Consider the following 16,900-nt stretch of genomic DNA (forward strand, 5'->3'; position numbering starts at 1 on the left):
TCAGGGCTGCGACAGGCAGATGATTTTCGACATGTTGAAGCGGCTCAGATCGGTGGTCTACCTGCCTAATGACTACGTGTGTAAGAAGGTAACGAGAAGCTTGAGTGACCTCCCATCCCTGGGGTTGTGGCCGGGCTGCGCGGGACACTAGAAGCAATATGGAGCAAGGAAAGCCAGGCCCGGCCCATCATGGTGGCATCCAACCACTTCACAGGGAGAGAATTCAGAGCAAAACCATCCCACGTTGCTGTGGGTCTTGTGCAGAGACTGACCTCTCCTGCTGCAGCCACAAACAGCAGGAGAGCAGGGAAGAGCCTGCCGAGCTGGAGGAGACTTTGGGATGCTTAGATGAGGATGCTCGGGAGTGAGCACCATCAGGACAAAGTGTTTTGAGAGCTTGGAGGACGGCGGTATGGTCGTAAGGGTTTCCAGCAAGATGCAGGTTAGGGTATCCATAAGGTATCCCTGTTTCTGGGCACCCCCCACAGCACCCGTCTTCACTGCAGGGAGAAATTGGCCGCGAGATGTACATTATCCAGGCGGGACAAGTGCAGGTGCTGGGGGGACCCGATAGCAAAACCGTGCTGGTGACTCTGAAAGCCGGATCTGTGTTTGGAGAAATAAGGTGAGGAGCTGGAGAAACAGAGCTCGTGGGCTCTGGGCGAGGAGGGTGGGAGGTGGGAGATGAACAACACCCCAATTAATCTTTGTCATTGAAAGCCACGGACACTTGAGCAGCGTCTGACGCACAAATTACAGCTGTTTTCTTGGAGCTTTTACACTGTTTTTGTCATCGTGCTGTTTTGTGCCTGGGGAGTTAGTGACAGTAAGCAGAGGTCTGTGAGGGGTGGAAAAAGGAATAAGAAAAGGTGTTTAACTAAAACAGTTCCCCAGCCATCCATCTCCCATTTCATGAGCAGGTAAAGTCCTGTACCAATTCACAACACAGTGGTAGACCTTGAGTCCCTACAGCCCCGCAGACACTAGACTGGTGTAAACCGCAATATTTAAACCTTCAAACCGGCAAATCTTTTTTATATAGTGTGCCATGCCAATGTTTCCCAGCATTCTTGAAAAAACTGGGCTTGGAAAATTTAATTGGGAGTGAAAATTAACCTCTGAGTCCTCTGAAAGAGGCAGTCGAGGGGACACAACGGGAAAAGGGACGTTTTAAATTACAATTGTTATACCGATACTGTTAATAACAGCATTGATGTCTTTGCTGTGTCCCTCAGCTTGCTGGCGGCGGGAGGGGGAAATCGCCGAACAGCAAATGTGGTGGCTCACGGCTTCGCCAACCTCTTCATTTTGGATAAGAAGGACTTGAACGAGATTTTGGTGCATTATCCGGAGTCCCAGAAGCTGCTGCGTAAGAAGGCCAAGTGCGTGTTGGGCTGATGCTTTCCAGCTTTTGGGGTTTAAAAAAAAAAAACAGAACAAAACCAGCAGAGGATGGGTTTCAGGGCCAGAGGGGAGATTTCTCTCTGTGCGAAGCCCTGGGAAAGCTCCCGCCGCAGTGGCCAAACGCTTGGTGTCCACGGGGGGAGACCATGCGTACTCCAGCGGAGGGCTCCCACCCCTCACTGCCGCTGGGGAGGGTGGAGGTGCCCAGAGCCAGCCTGGCCCCGCTGCAAAGCTCCACTGATAAAAGCGCGTGAACGAATGCGTGCATTCAGTTAAAAATCTGCTAAAATATTCATTTTCGGTTTTAGCATTACTTAGATGTGTTATTCTGTCCTTCCTAAGGTGTAAAAAAAAAAAAACATCCCTGTCCTTTTAAAGTCTGATCATTCTGCGTTATAAAATCCAGCTAATACAGCACATCCCTGGACTGTCTCCTTTCCCTTGCTCTAGGAAAATGCTGAAAACCAGCAATAAACCCAAGGATGAGAAAGGAGCCCCCAGAGACCCACTGATCATCCCCCCGAAAGCTGACACCCCAAAACTCTTCCAGGCTGCCCTGGCTGCCACAGGGAGGATGGGGGGCAAGGGGCCGCTGGCCCAGCTCCGGTGGAGGCTGAAGGAGCTGAAGGCGATGCAGGCGACGCAGGTCAGTGCAGGGAGGATGGTGAATTGGCTTTGCTTCATCGGGTGCCGAGTCGCAGCTCTCCCCGCCCGGCTCCAGAGACCGTCACTGAGGTGTCTGAAAGGAGTGAGCTCAGGTCGTCGGGGTCTGCCTCCGCCCAGGCAGATGGGAAGGGACGGTCCAGCATCTTACACGCGGCCTTGGGAGAATGTCATTGTCCCACGAGGGTTTGTTTTGCGACACAAAAGGGGGAATACACTGCCTTTTTGCCCAGCTGTGCTAAACCAGAGTCTAGCCACGGAGACAGAGCCACTTGTCGTGGTAGACAGAGGGGGCTGCTGGCTTCCAGCATCCACAGCCCAGGCAATATTTGCAAAGCTTTCACGGTGCGGTTGGGGCAGAGTCCCCCAGCAGCAGACACGCCATCCCGCCAGCTCTGCGTGAGCTGCAGTGAAATCACCCTTGCATTTTTTTATCATGAGCCACTGAAAAAGAAAATGGCCCTGCTCTTCTTTTCTTATTTTTTTTCCCTTTCCAAGCATCGCTGCTGAACTCGTAAAAAAGGCGCAGACCTTGTTGTTACTCTTCCCAGCATGGGGTCACGCGGACTCTCCCAGCTGGATGTGTAAAGGGAGGCGAAAGAGCAGCTGATAGGGAGCGTGTGGTGGCCTTGAGGCTGGGTAAATATCCGGGGAGACGCTCAGCATAACTGCATTTCTGCCGTCCTTCACAAAAATGAGCCTTCCCCCCATGTGGTGTTTCACGCTAATTAATAACCAGTTAAAGGCAGGGGGAAAGAGTGGCACCGCGTGCTCCATCCGGTAGTGGCAACAAGAGCCAACAAGATGGTTGAGGTCCGGTGCAGTGAATCTCCACAAAACACCCGCCTGGCTTTGCCACAGCCTAGACGCCGTGGTTAGGTGTAGCGGACAAGGGTCTCCTAAGGTTGATTTTGCCTTTTTTTTTTTTTTTTTTCGGATTGCAGGATTCCAGCTTCAGTCCGATCCCACCGAAATCACCAGTGCACCGGAGATCGCCTGTCACCTCCCACAAAGCACATACCCACCTGGGAGAAGAAATATTCTCAAAATCTTCTGATAGTTTAGTCACCATTCGTGTGATTCCCACGGCACAGGAGGATGAAGAAATTCTTGCTGCTGAGATTTCGGAGAAAGAAGAAGAAAAAGAAGAGAAATAAAAAAGAAGCAGGTCCTGGGGCGGGAGTAGGAGTCAGGCAAACGCCTGGGGTAGAAGGTTTTTGTCGTTATCAATTTCCACGCAGAGGCTGTAGGCTTTGCTAAGTGCTGCCGGTAGGATCTGCCTTTCTTTTCTGCTTAGACCTTCACCCGCTGTTGATAAAACCCGCTGCCATATGACCCAGAACCATACAAGGTTTCCATGCTCCGGAGATCTATTTTTATTGAGCATCTTTATGAATATTCCCACTAAATCTCAGTCCAGCCCTCTTGTTTCAAAACCCAGCCTTACAGAGAGGGAGCCCTGAAGAAATTGCTTTTTATGGCTCTGGATGGTTAATGAGCTCTCAGACAAAGCGTGAAGAGTTATTCACCTCTGACAGCTGAGTCACCGCTTGGCCAGAAACAACCCGGGGCGGGGTGGGGGGGGAAAGGGTTTCTCTGTTGGGCTCAAGGTTGTCAGCAGCAGCTGGAGAGTGATTCATCCAAAAAGGATGTGGACTATGTTCACAAGCCGAGCACAGACCAGATCACACTGTCACAAGAAGGCCAAGGTCCATCCTGGTGCGCGTAGACTGCATGATGCTCGAGGGTCCCTGCGTGGTGCCGAGACCGCCTTGGGTTTGCTGCTGGGAAGAGGAGCTCCTGCCAGCCATCCACCCCAGAGAGGTGGTGGGCTCTCCATAGCTGGTGGCTGTTACGGAGAGATTTGATGAGCGTCTTTCAGGGATGGAAAAGCACAATCCTGGGGGAGGAGATGTTCCTGGAGATCTGTTCTAGCCCTGGGTTTCCACGGATTCACCAACCTGCCACTGCCAGGGGGATAAACTGAGTGCAGGAAGGGAGAAGCTGTGTTGGATTCCAGCTGGGATGGGAAAGAGAAGGGCAGTAAGTGCTCTCCTCTCCCAGCCAGCGTTCTGAAGCCAGGCCAGAGCCTGTAGTGCGCAAGCAAGCGTGCATGAGCATGCAGCCTGTCCCCTGCGCTCATTGCTGGACCCCATTGCGGATGGTCCCCTGCGCTCATTGCAGTCACCCACCACATTTCCAACAGCTGTTTTCCAGCCCCTTTCAGTCACTTGGTTGGTTCTTGGCCACGGTTCCCCCGGAGAAGCCACCCTGGTCTTGCTCATCGCTGCAAGACAGGGTGCTCGTGAAGGCCCTCTCCCAGTCCTGCTTAGGATGGGAAGGTGAACACCTACCTGGTCAGCAGCCAGCAGGCCCGGCTGATGGCTCGAGGGAACTGGAACCACCAGTTCCTCATCTTCCTCAAAGCCAGAGCCAACCGGAGCGAGCTGCTGGTGAGCCCAGAGGTGGCGAGCAGCGGCGGGCGAGACGGCACTGGGTGAATCGATGCAGATCCTCCCCAAGGTTTTGGCCGGCCAGGTCTCCCCAGCATCGCTTGCTCCACACAGAGGAGCCAGTTTCCACCCTGGGGAGGAAAAGCTGGGGCAGGTTTTGCTGCAGGGAGGAGCCACAGCCGAGGGACTTTTCAGGTGCTCAGCAGATCCTTGGGAGCAGTGCTGCAGGTTTCACAGGTCTGGCCATGAGACAGCCGGGCCCTTTGTGGCGGGTGCCAGCACCGGCGTCGCTCCCATACGTGGGTCATCCCTCTTCCCACCAGCAGCCTGGGGCTCATCCTCACCTCCGACGGGGTCTTATTTCATTGCATTTTTTTCCCCTCTCTTGCAAAACAGATGGCTTTCTGCGGCGGAAAAAGCCGGAATATATGTTAGTGTTAATTAACGGCAGCTTGCCCTCTTTTAAATAAATTTAATGAGCCACAGGAGGGTCTGAAGCCACTGCTGCCTTAAGCAGGGTGGGGGAAAATCTGGCCTCACCCACACCTCCCTAAATATTTCTCATCCTCGGTCATTTGCAAGCGGCTTCCTGCTGGGCAGAAGGTTTTGGTGGGCAGAGCGAAGTCTTTTTTTTTTTTTTTCCACTATATAAATATTTATAACATCAAACCAGGAAACCTGCAAAAGTCAAACTGGGGCTCTGATTTGCTGCTATGGTTTAGAAAAAGTGTTTCAAGAAATAGTGGGCTGTAATGGCTTTCATAATTCGCTGTATTTACAATAAACACCATGTAGATTACCATTTGCTGTGGGTTTATTTCAAAATTCCGGTAGTTTACTATGTTTTTGCTCACTGGTGCACTGACAGAGCCAGGAAAGTCCTCACGCAGAGTTCACGGATTTTTCTAAGAAACTTTTTTAGCATCTCAGAGGTCACGTAATACCAGCAGTAGAATTGTAATATTTATTTTTTTTTAATCGCTAGAAGGAGGGGAAAAAAGCTTTCCTAAACGGGAAATAACTTGCGTGAAGATCTCAGTTTTCAAGGTGCAGCATTAGATGGTGATGGATACCTAACAGGTAATTCTGGAACCGCATGGGAACTTGGAATTATCCTCCTCTGCGATCTGTTTACGGCTTTAGCTCTTTGGAGAGATTATTCTCCAAGTAATAATTAAGGTCAAGGTAGGGTTGGGTTTATAGGCTGGCTTGGAGAGTTATGCTCGGATCTGTTTGCTGTGCAGGACTATTTAGGAACGGCAGGTGGGCTAAGGAGACGGGCAACTCATTTAGTGCCTCTTGTTTTGGGGGTCGCCAGAACTTGGCTTTCTGCTGATTTTTGTAATTCCATTCATTTACCAGTTTTGCCATGTTTGCAATGGGCTCCCTTTGCCTTCGCTGCTACCAAATAACTTGCAGCGTGCGCTTACCCCGCGTCTGTTCCTTCTGCTGCCCTTGTGACGCTCCTGATGGATCGGGTAACGCTCCACGTACCTTTACTGCATTTCTTATTGGCTTTTGCTCCTTCCGCTTTCACTGTCCTTAAGTGTCGGATCGATCCGATACGAGATCCTCTAATAACGCTAATGCAGTATTCGGGGGATCTTGCCGGGCAGTTGCCTATTGCCAGTCCAGCACCCTGGAAATTCTGCATTGCGGTCTTCCTCCTGACTTGTATTTCTGGTTAACGGATTTCTCAGAGGTGCATATCCATAGAAACCAGGTTTTCTTGCAACAAGATTTTAGCTGTTGCCGCTTTTGAGTGAAGGAAGTGGAATGGATAACTGCTGAAGGAAGCAGCAGAGCTTGCTGCTCTTGGCTCGGTATGACTGCATTAGGTTTTGCCTCACAATCACAAGCACCATCTTTACTGGAGGATTTATATATATTTTAATATATGATTATACACTTTTATATATACATTTTTTATACTGGAGGGACGTTCATATTCCTTATGGCTTGTGCTGTCAACGTCTTTCAGAAAAGTGATACTGATTTAATGTTCTGTATGAAGTTAGAGAAGATAAATGTCTCTGATTAAAAACAAAAAAAACCCCAACTTACAAAAGGAATAATATAACCCACCCCAGACATCTGACTGCGGAGCAAGTTGTTTTCCTCCGGATAGAAACAGGGCAGGTAGCTTCTCTGTATTTATAGTCGGCGCAATCTTTTGAAAAGATTAAGTGCAATTGCAGGTTAATCACTGATAAGGTTATAACGAAAGTAAAAACAAATAAGCAGGTTTGGGGATTAGACCTGGGTTGAGAAAGAAATTGCGGGATAAATGGAAAGCCTGGTTAAACGGTGTTTAATTACAAAGCTTGAAATAAAATTAAGCACTTTAACCTTGAAATCTGGAGACCTTGACGAGCAGGACATGCTTCAAATTCTGGGAGCAGTCTGTAAATCACTTTTTCTGCCTATGTATATATATACATTTTCCATTGTGTAGATCTGCTTTGAGGCCATAGTTGCAATTAAATCCCCCTGAAGCCCTTTTACCTTCCTCTAAAATGGAGCCAATATGAGCCTGGTTCTCTCTGCCCTGAGCACACGGCTCCTTTTAAGTGCAGTAATAATCCCACTGGGGTTAACACCCTGGGAAAAAAGCCAGGCCACCCTTCAGGAAGGGGTCACACAGAGGGACACAAGCCGACAGGTGCCCACGCCAGCGTTTATTAACAGCAGCTTAGGCTTAGCACAGGCTGGATGACATTTTTCCTTTCCTCATTCTTTCCTTTTCTCATTGTTTACTCATTCTTATTTTGGGATGAAACTTTCCGACTTTGGTTCATGTCCTAGGCCAAACGTCTTAGGGAGAGCTGAGCAATACCCAGCCAGTTGTGTTTGAGTCATCTGAAGACGGAAAGCCTAGAAGCCTGCATTATTTCTTGCATTTTTTTCTGCTTTTAGTAGTCACTCGATGCGTGAGAAGAGCTGCAAGCCGAACGGTTCAAGTGTAAAAACTGTTTTCTTGCATAAATTGGAAGGAATGTGGAGAGAAATGTAAACAACCGGAGAAGTGAGATCGATCAGGTTGTGGAGATGTCGCGGGGCGGCCGGGGGACATCCCCGCCAGCTCTGGGCTGTGACATCCAGGGTGGGGCATGGCCCAGTGTGCTTCAGGCGTTTTGCAGGTGCTCGCTCTGCGAGCCCGAGCTCGCCGGGACGGCCACTGCTGCCTTTCCAGCTGCAACTGCCCCGGGTCTGCCTCCCCGCTGCAGCCCCGCTGCCCCAGCACCCGTGCCAGCATCCCTTTGCATCCTGGGATCTCCCAAGTATCCTGGGTCTCCCTACAGACGGTCCAAATTCACCCCGGGGGTGAGCACCACGTGGGCTGTGCCGTGACGCTCTGTCTTAGCACTAACCGGAGGAACAAAGACCAGCCAGACCAGCTACTCATTCGAGATAAGAGGCTCTTTTGTGCTGCAGAAATACCAATATCACGTGAAAAAAAATCTCTGCGCTGCCATGGTTACCAGCCGCCATCACAGCCGCTGGTGAGACAGGACTTGTGGCATTGACAGGGTTCTGGTCTCCCTTCCACAAGGGGAAACTCCAGCTGTAAAACCTACTTTGTGCCCCAAAAAGGAGGGGAGATGTCTGCCGGGGCCACCCAGCCCTCCCGAGTGAGGTGGCCACACCTGGCGTTACGATGCCCAGGGCACGCTGTGTGCAGTGTCACTGCCCAGGCCCTGGGCACAAGGATCTGACCTCTATAAATTCCTCACTAATAACCTGAAATGTTATTAAAAAAAGTGAGAAAATGGTGCTGCGGCCTGGGCGGGCAGAGAGCGACTCTGCCCTGTTTCCTGTTTTTCTGGCGTTTAGGAATGACTTGACCTCTTAGAGCTCTCGCTTTTTACACTAAAGCGCTTCTCATTAAAGTGTTTTCCTGAACACTAATTAGGGTGGTTTTCCTTTTGTAAATTAGCCTGATACGATCTGTGTGTCTTGGCAGGAGCCCTCCGGAGCAGGAACTGAGGTCTTTGCATTTGATCGCTGTTTATTTTGCAAATCTCCCCAGTTTTACTGTTCTTGGCTGCCTTCTAGGACATGCTCGCAGGTGGAGATTAATGGGAGAGAAAGAGAGAAATGGGGCTTTCCAGCTTGTTTGCCTTGAGAAACAGGAGAGATTTGGCGCTTCGGGGGCCCTCGGGCCGATGGAGTGGTGTGGGCGCATAGGAGCCCTTCCCACTGAGCTCCACCCCACCCCATCCCACCCCATTCCATCCCATCCCATCCTGGCATCCTTGCACAGTGTGTGGTGGAGGAGCAAGTCCACAAGGAAAGGCACTGCCGGAGCCAACCTTTGAACAGGTGAAGGAAAAGAAATAATCCAATTAACACACTCCTCCTGTGCAATTAAACCATTTCTTTTGACCGTAGCTGATGGTGTGGCAGACCAGAGCGACCCTGAACCCATCTAAATCTGGACGTCTGCGGAGGGAGGAAAGTCCACCTGCCTGCCGATGGCACTCAATAGATTGTGTCAGCAATTTGCCCCCGGCCAATGGTGCTCAGGAGGGGACGGACTTTAATCGGCTCTCATTTTCCTAATGCACTGGCAGATGGGAGCGGAGGGGACATTGCTTTCTTTGTCTCCGGTCACGGATGGGGAAGAGCCACCAGAGGTTTGCACGGGCTGAGAAATTCAGCAGCGAAGGCGACACTGGGTGCGGGGAGCCATCCTCTGCCTTTGCTCGAGTGGAGCATCCCTGGGGATCCCTGCTGCTGCGGCTCTGCATCAGCCCCTGGGACCCCTCTGGGACTGGGCACCATTGCCGACCATCTTTACAAAAGGTTTAACAAGGGAAGAGGAGAACTGCCAGGGGGCTTCACCCAGGGACCCCTGAGATTGGGACAGAGTTGACAAAGCCCCTGACGAAAAGGCAGCGATTTCTCAGTGCCGGCGTGCCAGCCGCGTGGCACCGTGTGTGGAAGAGCGTGGTGAAACATCCCACCCCAGAGCGCTGCCGTTGGTGTCGGCTGCGCCAGCACGGCCGCACCAGCCCAGCTCACTCCCAGGGCCCCGGGGGGGGCTCACAGCAGGGTTCTGCAAGGGGTGTACCCACAGCTCGGACCCCCTTCCCGCGCTGTGTGGAGCCATGCACGCACTGTGTGCCCTGGCCGGGCTGTCGGCGCAGGGTTGGAGCAAGGGGAGCGGTGAGAGGAGCGGGATGCAGGCTGAGAGCATCCCTGCCCGCAGCGAGGAGGGCGAGCACTGTGGCCTCAGCAGGTATCTCCGCCGACACGCAGGCACCGCGTGGAGACTGGCGCCTGGAGGAGGATGCTTCCAAAAACTGTGCCCGGGATCAGGGTTGGCCTGGCCAGGCCCGCAGGTGAGAGTGGTGGGGTGAGGCTGGGGGTGAGCGGGCAGAGGCCGCGTCAAAAGCAAAGGCTGGGGATGAAAAATGGCAAAATGCCTCTGGATTGGAGCCGTTTTCATGAAACGTGCCCGGATGTTTGCACACAGGCTCTGTATTCCTTCCGCTGCTGTTTCCCAAGGGGTTAATTGAGCAGCGCTTTTTGGCTGGTGGGCTGAAGATGAAGACAGCTGAACAGAGATGTGTGAGCCCTGGGGAGCCCTGGTCCCACCTAGCCTGGGATGCTGAGCGCCCTGGCCATGCCTCCATCCCACCTCACGTACCATTTCTTTCTCCATCTCACCCTTATTTTTTTCAGCCAACGCCTCTCTAGGATCCCCAGATAGACCTGAAAGCCCAGGAAGGTTTGAATGAAAAAAAAGCAGCGAGCTGGCAGTTGTTCCATGTCAGCCTGCACAAACCCTCCTGCCTGCTCCTCTTGCCTGCGCTGCCCAATCTGCCTTACTGTCTCCTCCTTTTTTCAGTTGTGAGTGATTGCTCAAGGGATGTCCTGGCAGAGGGGACTCCGGTTCACCCTTCCCATCCCGCCCATCTCTAAGGCACGTGCAGAAATATACGGGTGTGGGTCCGCTCCTCTTTGCAAAGACAAATTAAATCTGCTCACGCAGCGCCGGGCGCAGGCGGCAGAGCCAAAGCATGCGGCTGTTTAATATTCATTGGGCATAGACGTAAAAGTTTTATTTTCTAAAATAGCCTTGCACGGCGCCATGCTGCTCCATTTCCCCTAAACCTTAGCAGGAGGCTGGAACTGAATGTTTCCTTTGATTGTCTCCCCAACTTCCACTGGCTCAGCCAAGGCGCAGAAGACCCTCGTTGGGCGTCCGACCTGGTTTGAGGACAGATCCTGGCACTTCATTTGCAGTTTTCAGTGCTGCAGCCTGCTGCGACAGCATGATGTCTTTGAAACAGCAGCACGGGAATGAGAAGTTATGCTTTTATGTTGAAACAGGATGAGTTTCTCTGGTAGCTGTGCATCTATTTGCGTGTTAAGTTTTAAGAGGAAAAAAATAGTTTTCCCTGTAAAATTCTGGCAGATTGATTCATGGATCTCTTTGGCGACTCTTCCTGTTAATTAAGTGCAGTTTTCTTTACTAGCTCAACTACACCTTAGAAGAAAAATATGAGAATATGATCCCGGTTGGGTCCAAAATAATTAAATCGCCCTGAAATACATTTCAGTAAGTCAAACTAGAAAGACCCCAGCCTTCTTCCTTGTTAAATGGGAAGCCATGGCAGAACGGGGTGGGCTGGCACACTCTGTCTCAGGGAAGGTAACAGCAGGGAAGAGATCACCCGGCAGCACATGGAGGTGGTGGGAGCATCCCTGTGGTGCTGGGAAAATGGGGGCTGGGATGCAGATGGGTGCCTGGGCACAGCCGAGCCATCACGTCCCTGGGCTGTGGCCAAGAGGCTCCGCTGATGCCCACCTGGGGCTGGCACCGCTGCTGTGGGGCTCCGAGCTGCGTCACCTGTGCAAAGATAAAGACATCCATTATATATAACGTGTGTCAATAATGCATGGGAGGATAACGTTTCCGTCCCGCGAGAGGACTTTTGGTGTCAAAACTGCAGAGCGGTGGTGGTGCCACATTCCGCACACGCTGGCACTGAGACATGGTGGGACAAACGGAACAGCTGGACTGTGCCCGCTGAACGTCCCTCAGGCACATAGAATCACGGAATGGTTCGGGTGGGAAGGGACCTCTAAAGGCCATCTAGTCCAACCCCCCTGCAGTGAGCAGGGACATCTTCAACTAGATCAGGTTGCTCAGAGCCTCATCCAGCCTGGCCTTGGATGTCTCCAGGGATGGGGCCTCCATCACCTCTGGCCAGTGTCTGGGCAACCTGGCCAGAGTCTCACCACCCTCAGTGTAGAAAATGTCTTCCTTATATCTAGTCTGAATCTTCCGTCTTTGAGTTTAAAGCCATTACCCCTTGCCCTGTCACAACACGCCCTGCTAAAAAGTTTGTCCCCATCTTTCCTGGAGCCCCTTTAGGGACTGGCAGGGGCTGGAAGGTCTCCCCGGAGCCTTCTCTTCTCCAGGCTGAACCCCCCCAGCTCTCTCAGCCTGTCCTCACAGCAGGGGGGCTCCAGCCCTCCCAGCATCTCCGGGGCCTCCTCTGGCCCCGCTCCAACAGCTCCGTGTCCTTCTGCTGTTGGTGCCCCAGCGCTGGAGGCAGCACTGCAGGGGGGATGCAGCCCAGGCTGCGGGGGGGGGGTTCTGCGCTGCCAGCGCACGTTGCTGGCTCATGTCCAGCTTTTCACCCACCAGTACCCCAAGTTCTTCTTGGCAGGGCTGTTCCCCATCCCTCCATCCCCAGCCTGTGCCAATACCAGGGGTTGCCCCGATCCAGGTGCAAGACCCGGAACTCGCCCTTGTTGAACCTCATGGGGTTCACACAGACCCATTTCTCCAGCTGTCCACATCCCTCTGGGTGGCATCCTGTCCCTCAGGTGTGTCTTGAGGGTGCACTTGATCCCACCGTCTGTCATTGATGAAGATATTAAACGGTGCTGGTCCCAGTACGGTTCCCTGAGGGGCACCACTTGTCACCGATCTCCATCTGGGCATTGAGCCGTTAACCACCACCCTCTGGATGTGACCATCTAGCCAGTTCCTCCTCCACCAAACAGTCCACCCACGCTAAAATCTGTAGGTGACACCAAGCGCGCCCAGGACCTGGTGGCGCAGCATCAGCATGGCTGTACCCGTGCCAGGACGGACTTGCGGTGGGATTTTGCAGACAGCTCCATACCGAGCAGTCAAAGCCGGTTAGCGGGAAGGCTATTTAATTCCACCGGAGAATATCCCGCCTTGCTTGCATATTCATCTCTCTGTCGGCTGTAGCTTTTGTCTTGCAGCTGGGATGCAGCTGAACCCACCTGGCAGATCACCCGCCGTCACAGCGTTTTCCTTTACACGGTGTGTTTATTTTCCGACTATGGGGGTACTTCCCTGTAGAGGCTCTCACCGATTTACCTCCACCTGTGCCTCAACCCTAAACTAGCCGAATGTTGTTAGTGAGCCCTCCAGCCCCCCCGGCACAGCACAGACACTGACATCAGCCCCAAAACTCTGCTCCCTAAATTATTCAGAATTACTGCTTTTGCTTCATTTCTTCTCCAAAGTCAAGCACGCTTTGGAGGGCACTAAAAATAGAAGGTTTTGCTGAGAACAGGGTGTATTTTTTTAGAGGACATCCCTCCCCTCGCTTTTGCCTGTGCGGAGGAAAGCACACGCGTCACCCAGCCAGGGTACGGGGCTCACTGGCACCACTGGGGCTTGGCTTCAAGGAGAAAATGAGCAGCAGAAGTGGCAAAACTCTGGAAAAAAAAAAATCCCAATTGCCCTCCTGCAGCTCCTATCTTCATACACATTTTTTTTTCATTAAAAAGAATTGCAGAAAGCGCCCAAGGCCCCCGAGCAGAGGATCCCAAGGGTGGCCCATGAGCAAGGGGACCGCCAGCAGGATCCTACCAGACCAGGAGCTCCAGGACCTCCTGTTTGGGATGCAGCGATCTTTTCCAGCGCAGCCTTAATTTTTATTTGCTGGAGAAAATGAATTTACTTGGTACCAAGCAGCACCCCCCCCCCTCCCCTTGCTGCATCCGCTCAGACCAGCGCGGGCATCCCCCAGCCGACAAGGCATCCCAGGGCGGTTGTAGCCTTGGCCGGGGAGACCTCGTGCTTATTCTTAGCCTTGTTTCTAAGAAGCGCTTTAGAAGCAGGAGCCCGTATTGGTTAATGCCGTGAAACATTAATGACTTAGCAGGTGAGCTGCGGTCCTCCCGCAGAGCTCCCCGCTCCCGGCGCGGCGCAGGATGAGCCCGGCTGGCCTTCGCTTGGAGGGAGGCACAAGTGTTAAAGCCAAACCCGAGTCGTACCTGAAGCCAGCCGAAAAATGTGACAAAGAGAAAAGGTGGGTAAAAGGGAGACGGGGAGGCCGAGCTTTTGGTTAGATGGCTCCGCAATGCAGTTGGAGGGAGGAAATGCGGAGCTGGGAGAAGAGTCGCCTCTTTGATGGCTGCTGCACCTTGCAGAGTAGAATCCTCCTCTCCCTGAATCCAGCAGGCTGAAAAAGATGTTGGTTTTGCCATTTGCTTGGTAGAAAGGAGATTTGCGGAAGGGGGAAGGGGGGGGGGCGCAGGCAGAGCTGAGCCATGGCATGCAGCAGCTCCCGGACCAACCGTCCGGCTCCTTGGCTCCGGAGTGGCTCCGAAATGCCCTGGGCTGCTCCCTCCTACCCTGCAGCCCAGACCCGGCCTAGTCAGCCGTGGGGTTTGGCCCAGGGGGCTGAGCCGAGCAGCTGCCGAGCCCCCTGCCACCCCCAAAGCCGCTGCCGAGGCCGGCAGCATCCCAACGCACCGGATTTCGGCAGCGATCCTTGCAACACCTCTCCCCAGCTCCCACTCTCCACCCAGCTCAATGCAACCCTATCTCGAGGATCGGAGCCTCAGGGTTGAATTAATTCAGTTGGTGAACTTTAAAATGAGTATTAAATTTCTAAAGGAGCATGCTAAGACTTAATTAAAACCCCGATCTTTGCGTGAAGCGGCAATGTCGGAATGCAGGGGGTTCGTTCCTGCTTTGGTAAGCGTTTCATGTCGGCTTGGCAAACGGTGCTGCAGCAATGCCGAGAAATCCCCTCACCTCCTCAAGGAGGAGCAAAAATTAGAATAATGAGCTGGGTTATAATTAATTACGCTCTGGGGACACATTCTCACGATGTCTGGTGCTTCTGGTGGGAAGTTTCTACAGGGAGCATCCCAGTGTACAAGAGGCTTCGGGTATGCTGCTGCCCGCGTTCCTGGCGAGGTTATCGAGCTGCTGGAAGGGAGGGGAGGGGGAGTTAAAATTTTACCGGGATTCGGGGGATTTTTTAGCCGCCTATGTAGGTTAAAGATTTCCTCGGGGCTGAACAAATGCCTAATGCAAAAGGCCCCACTCAGCGCTGTGTTTCGATTTCTGGAGCTTCCCTTCACCCAAGTAAAAGGCGAATTAACCTGCCTGACTTCACAGCGTGGCAGGAGCCATGCTTTTCAGCTAGGGAAAGGGCTGGGCTAAAAGCAAAGAGCTAAACCCACGCCGGGGTCACCGTCCCCTGGCGGCGTGCCCCGTGGTGGGCCGGTGCCACCCGCGGCGGGCGGCTGCGTTTTAGCGTTGATGGGTGTCGATATATCGAGCCTCCCCGCTACCTGCTGGGCGCCGGCAGGAGGACGCCGCTGGCGGCGAGCACAGCCGGGCGCTGCCTTTTCTCTGCCTGCCTGCAAAGCGGCGTTTCTAAAAATAACCTTCAGCGATGTCGTCAGCCGGTGTTCACTCAGGTCACGGAGACGTGACATCCAAGAAAAGGAGGAGCGGAGCATGGCTGGGGGACCAGGCTGAGATAACCCCAGGGGCGAGTGGGCATCCCCCCGGGGATTTACAGCACTCCCCGCAGCTAAATGGCATTGCAGAACGGGGGGAAATGGAGCTCGGCCACCGGCGGGCATCCAACCCTAAATCCCTGGGGATCCTGTCCCTGGTCTGCCGGAGCTGCCAAAAATCAGCCCTGTGGAGCAGGGGGAGGGGGACGGGGCGGGGGGGGGGGGTGTTAACGTTCACAGGTGACTATCCGGATACGTCTGTTGCCACACAACCCCGTCTCAAATTTTGCTCCACGCTTATTCATGAAGTTATTTTTCTCAACTGGGGAATTCACACATACGCCCGATTAATTTAGATTTACTTGATGTAATTGATACAACTTGCACGCATTGCATAATTGCAATGCCGTTAAAAAACCTGAAGCACTCAAAAGCCAGGAAATTACTTACCAGTTAAAGTCATTTGCATTAATATTTATTTCACCCTCACAGCTCGTAAATGAACTCGGTGGTGATACGGTGTTACAGTAGCTATCCGAAAGCAGAAAGTCACTTTACGTGTGTCTGTATTACCACCAAACCAGCTGAAGGAGCTGCACAGATAATTAATAGGGTATTTATGCAAATCAGCACGACTGCTGCGGGCCTCCACGGGTACATGTATGTAGATATCTGTGTGTGTACAGGCTCACACATACCCATGCGCGCCGAGGGCTCTGCGCTGGGAATGCCGATAAACCTGGGCTGAAGCGAAGGGGGTGCCGCTCTGCAGAGGCTGGGGGGCGGGGGTCGGGGGGGGGGTTTGCGCTGCGCTGGCTGCGGGGGGAGGCAGCGGCAGCACAGCGGGGGGGGACAGCTGCCGGGCCATGGTGGCATTTGCTTCTCAGAGACTAAGCGCTGGGGCGAACGGCATGGGGACATGGAGGTGACCCTTCCCTGCCCTCTTTCCCCAGGGCGAGTGCCTGGAGCAGCTTGTTCTCCTCTTCCTCCCCCCTCCCGGTGACTCCCCATCACCGCCCCCATGCATGGGGCTGGCTCATGGCAGGGGATGGGGCTGTGTGTCCTGAGTGGTCTCTGAGGATGCCCAAGCGGGACATGCCGGGATGAAAGGACGAGGGTGACTCCTGCTCCAAACCTGGCCAGAAGTGAGCCAGAGGCTGTGACTGAGGGGGGAGGTGGGAGGTGACAAGGCCCTGGCCGGAGGGGAGTACACCTGCCCCGCAGGGCTGGCACCAAACCTGCACCTCCCGTGGGACGGCCACCCCTGCGTCCCCAAACCCATGGGTCAGCCCCACGTCAGGCGTGCGGACGTGAGCCACCAGCACGGGGTGCCTGCTGCCGCCACAGATGCCACGTTAAGTTTTGTTGCGGGAAATATCCGGTACTGCCAGTTAATTACCATGAACAAGTCATGAGTAACTGGTGTCACCCAAACCAGCCATTAGCATAATGATTGGATGTGCAAATACAGACAGGTAGATACAAATCACGCCCTAAAAATGTGCATAAATTATACTTAAAGCACAATTTTTTTATTGCCTTTCTGACACCAGGGCCTTTGGAGAGGTCTCGGGGCACATTGTGCTGTTTTCTTCGTGCCTGAGGGTTAGAAACAGGTTGTT

General features: G+C 53.1%; 1 protein-coding gene across 1 annotated transcript in view; it reads left to right on the plus strand.

Moving 5' to 3' along the window:
- CNGB1 (cyclic nucleotide gated channel subunit beta 1) overlaps positions 1–3,398 on the plus strand; it is a 29,608-nt gene extending 26,210 nt beyond the window's left edge. Inside the window, exons 28-32 of the mRNA XM_054199646.1 lie at positions 5–88; positions 507–625; positions 1,236–1,382; positions 1,855–2,041; positions 3,012–3,398. Coding sequence (XP_054055621.1) covers positions 5–88; positions 507–625; positions 1,236–1,382; positions 1,855–2,041; positions 3,012–3,224 — 750 coding nt within the window. The 3' untranslated portion in view covers positions 3,225–3,398. The remainder of the gene's footprint in view (positions 1–4; positions 89–506; positions 626–1,235; positions 1,383–1,854; positions 2,042–3,011) is intronic.
- The last annotated feature ends 13,502 nt before the right edge of the window (positions 3,399–16,900 follow it).

The sequence above is a fragment of the Rissa tridactyla genome, chromosome 4, assembly GCF_028500815.1.
Source record: "Rissa tridactyla isolate bRisTri1 chromosome 4, bRisTri1.patW.cur.20221130, whole genome shotgun sequence".
Taxonomy (NCBI): Eukaryota; Metazoa; Chordata; class Aves; order Charadriiformes; family Laridae; genus Rissa; species Rissa tridactyla.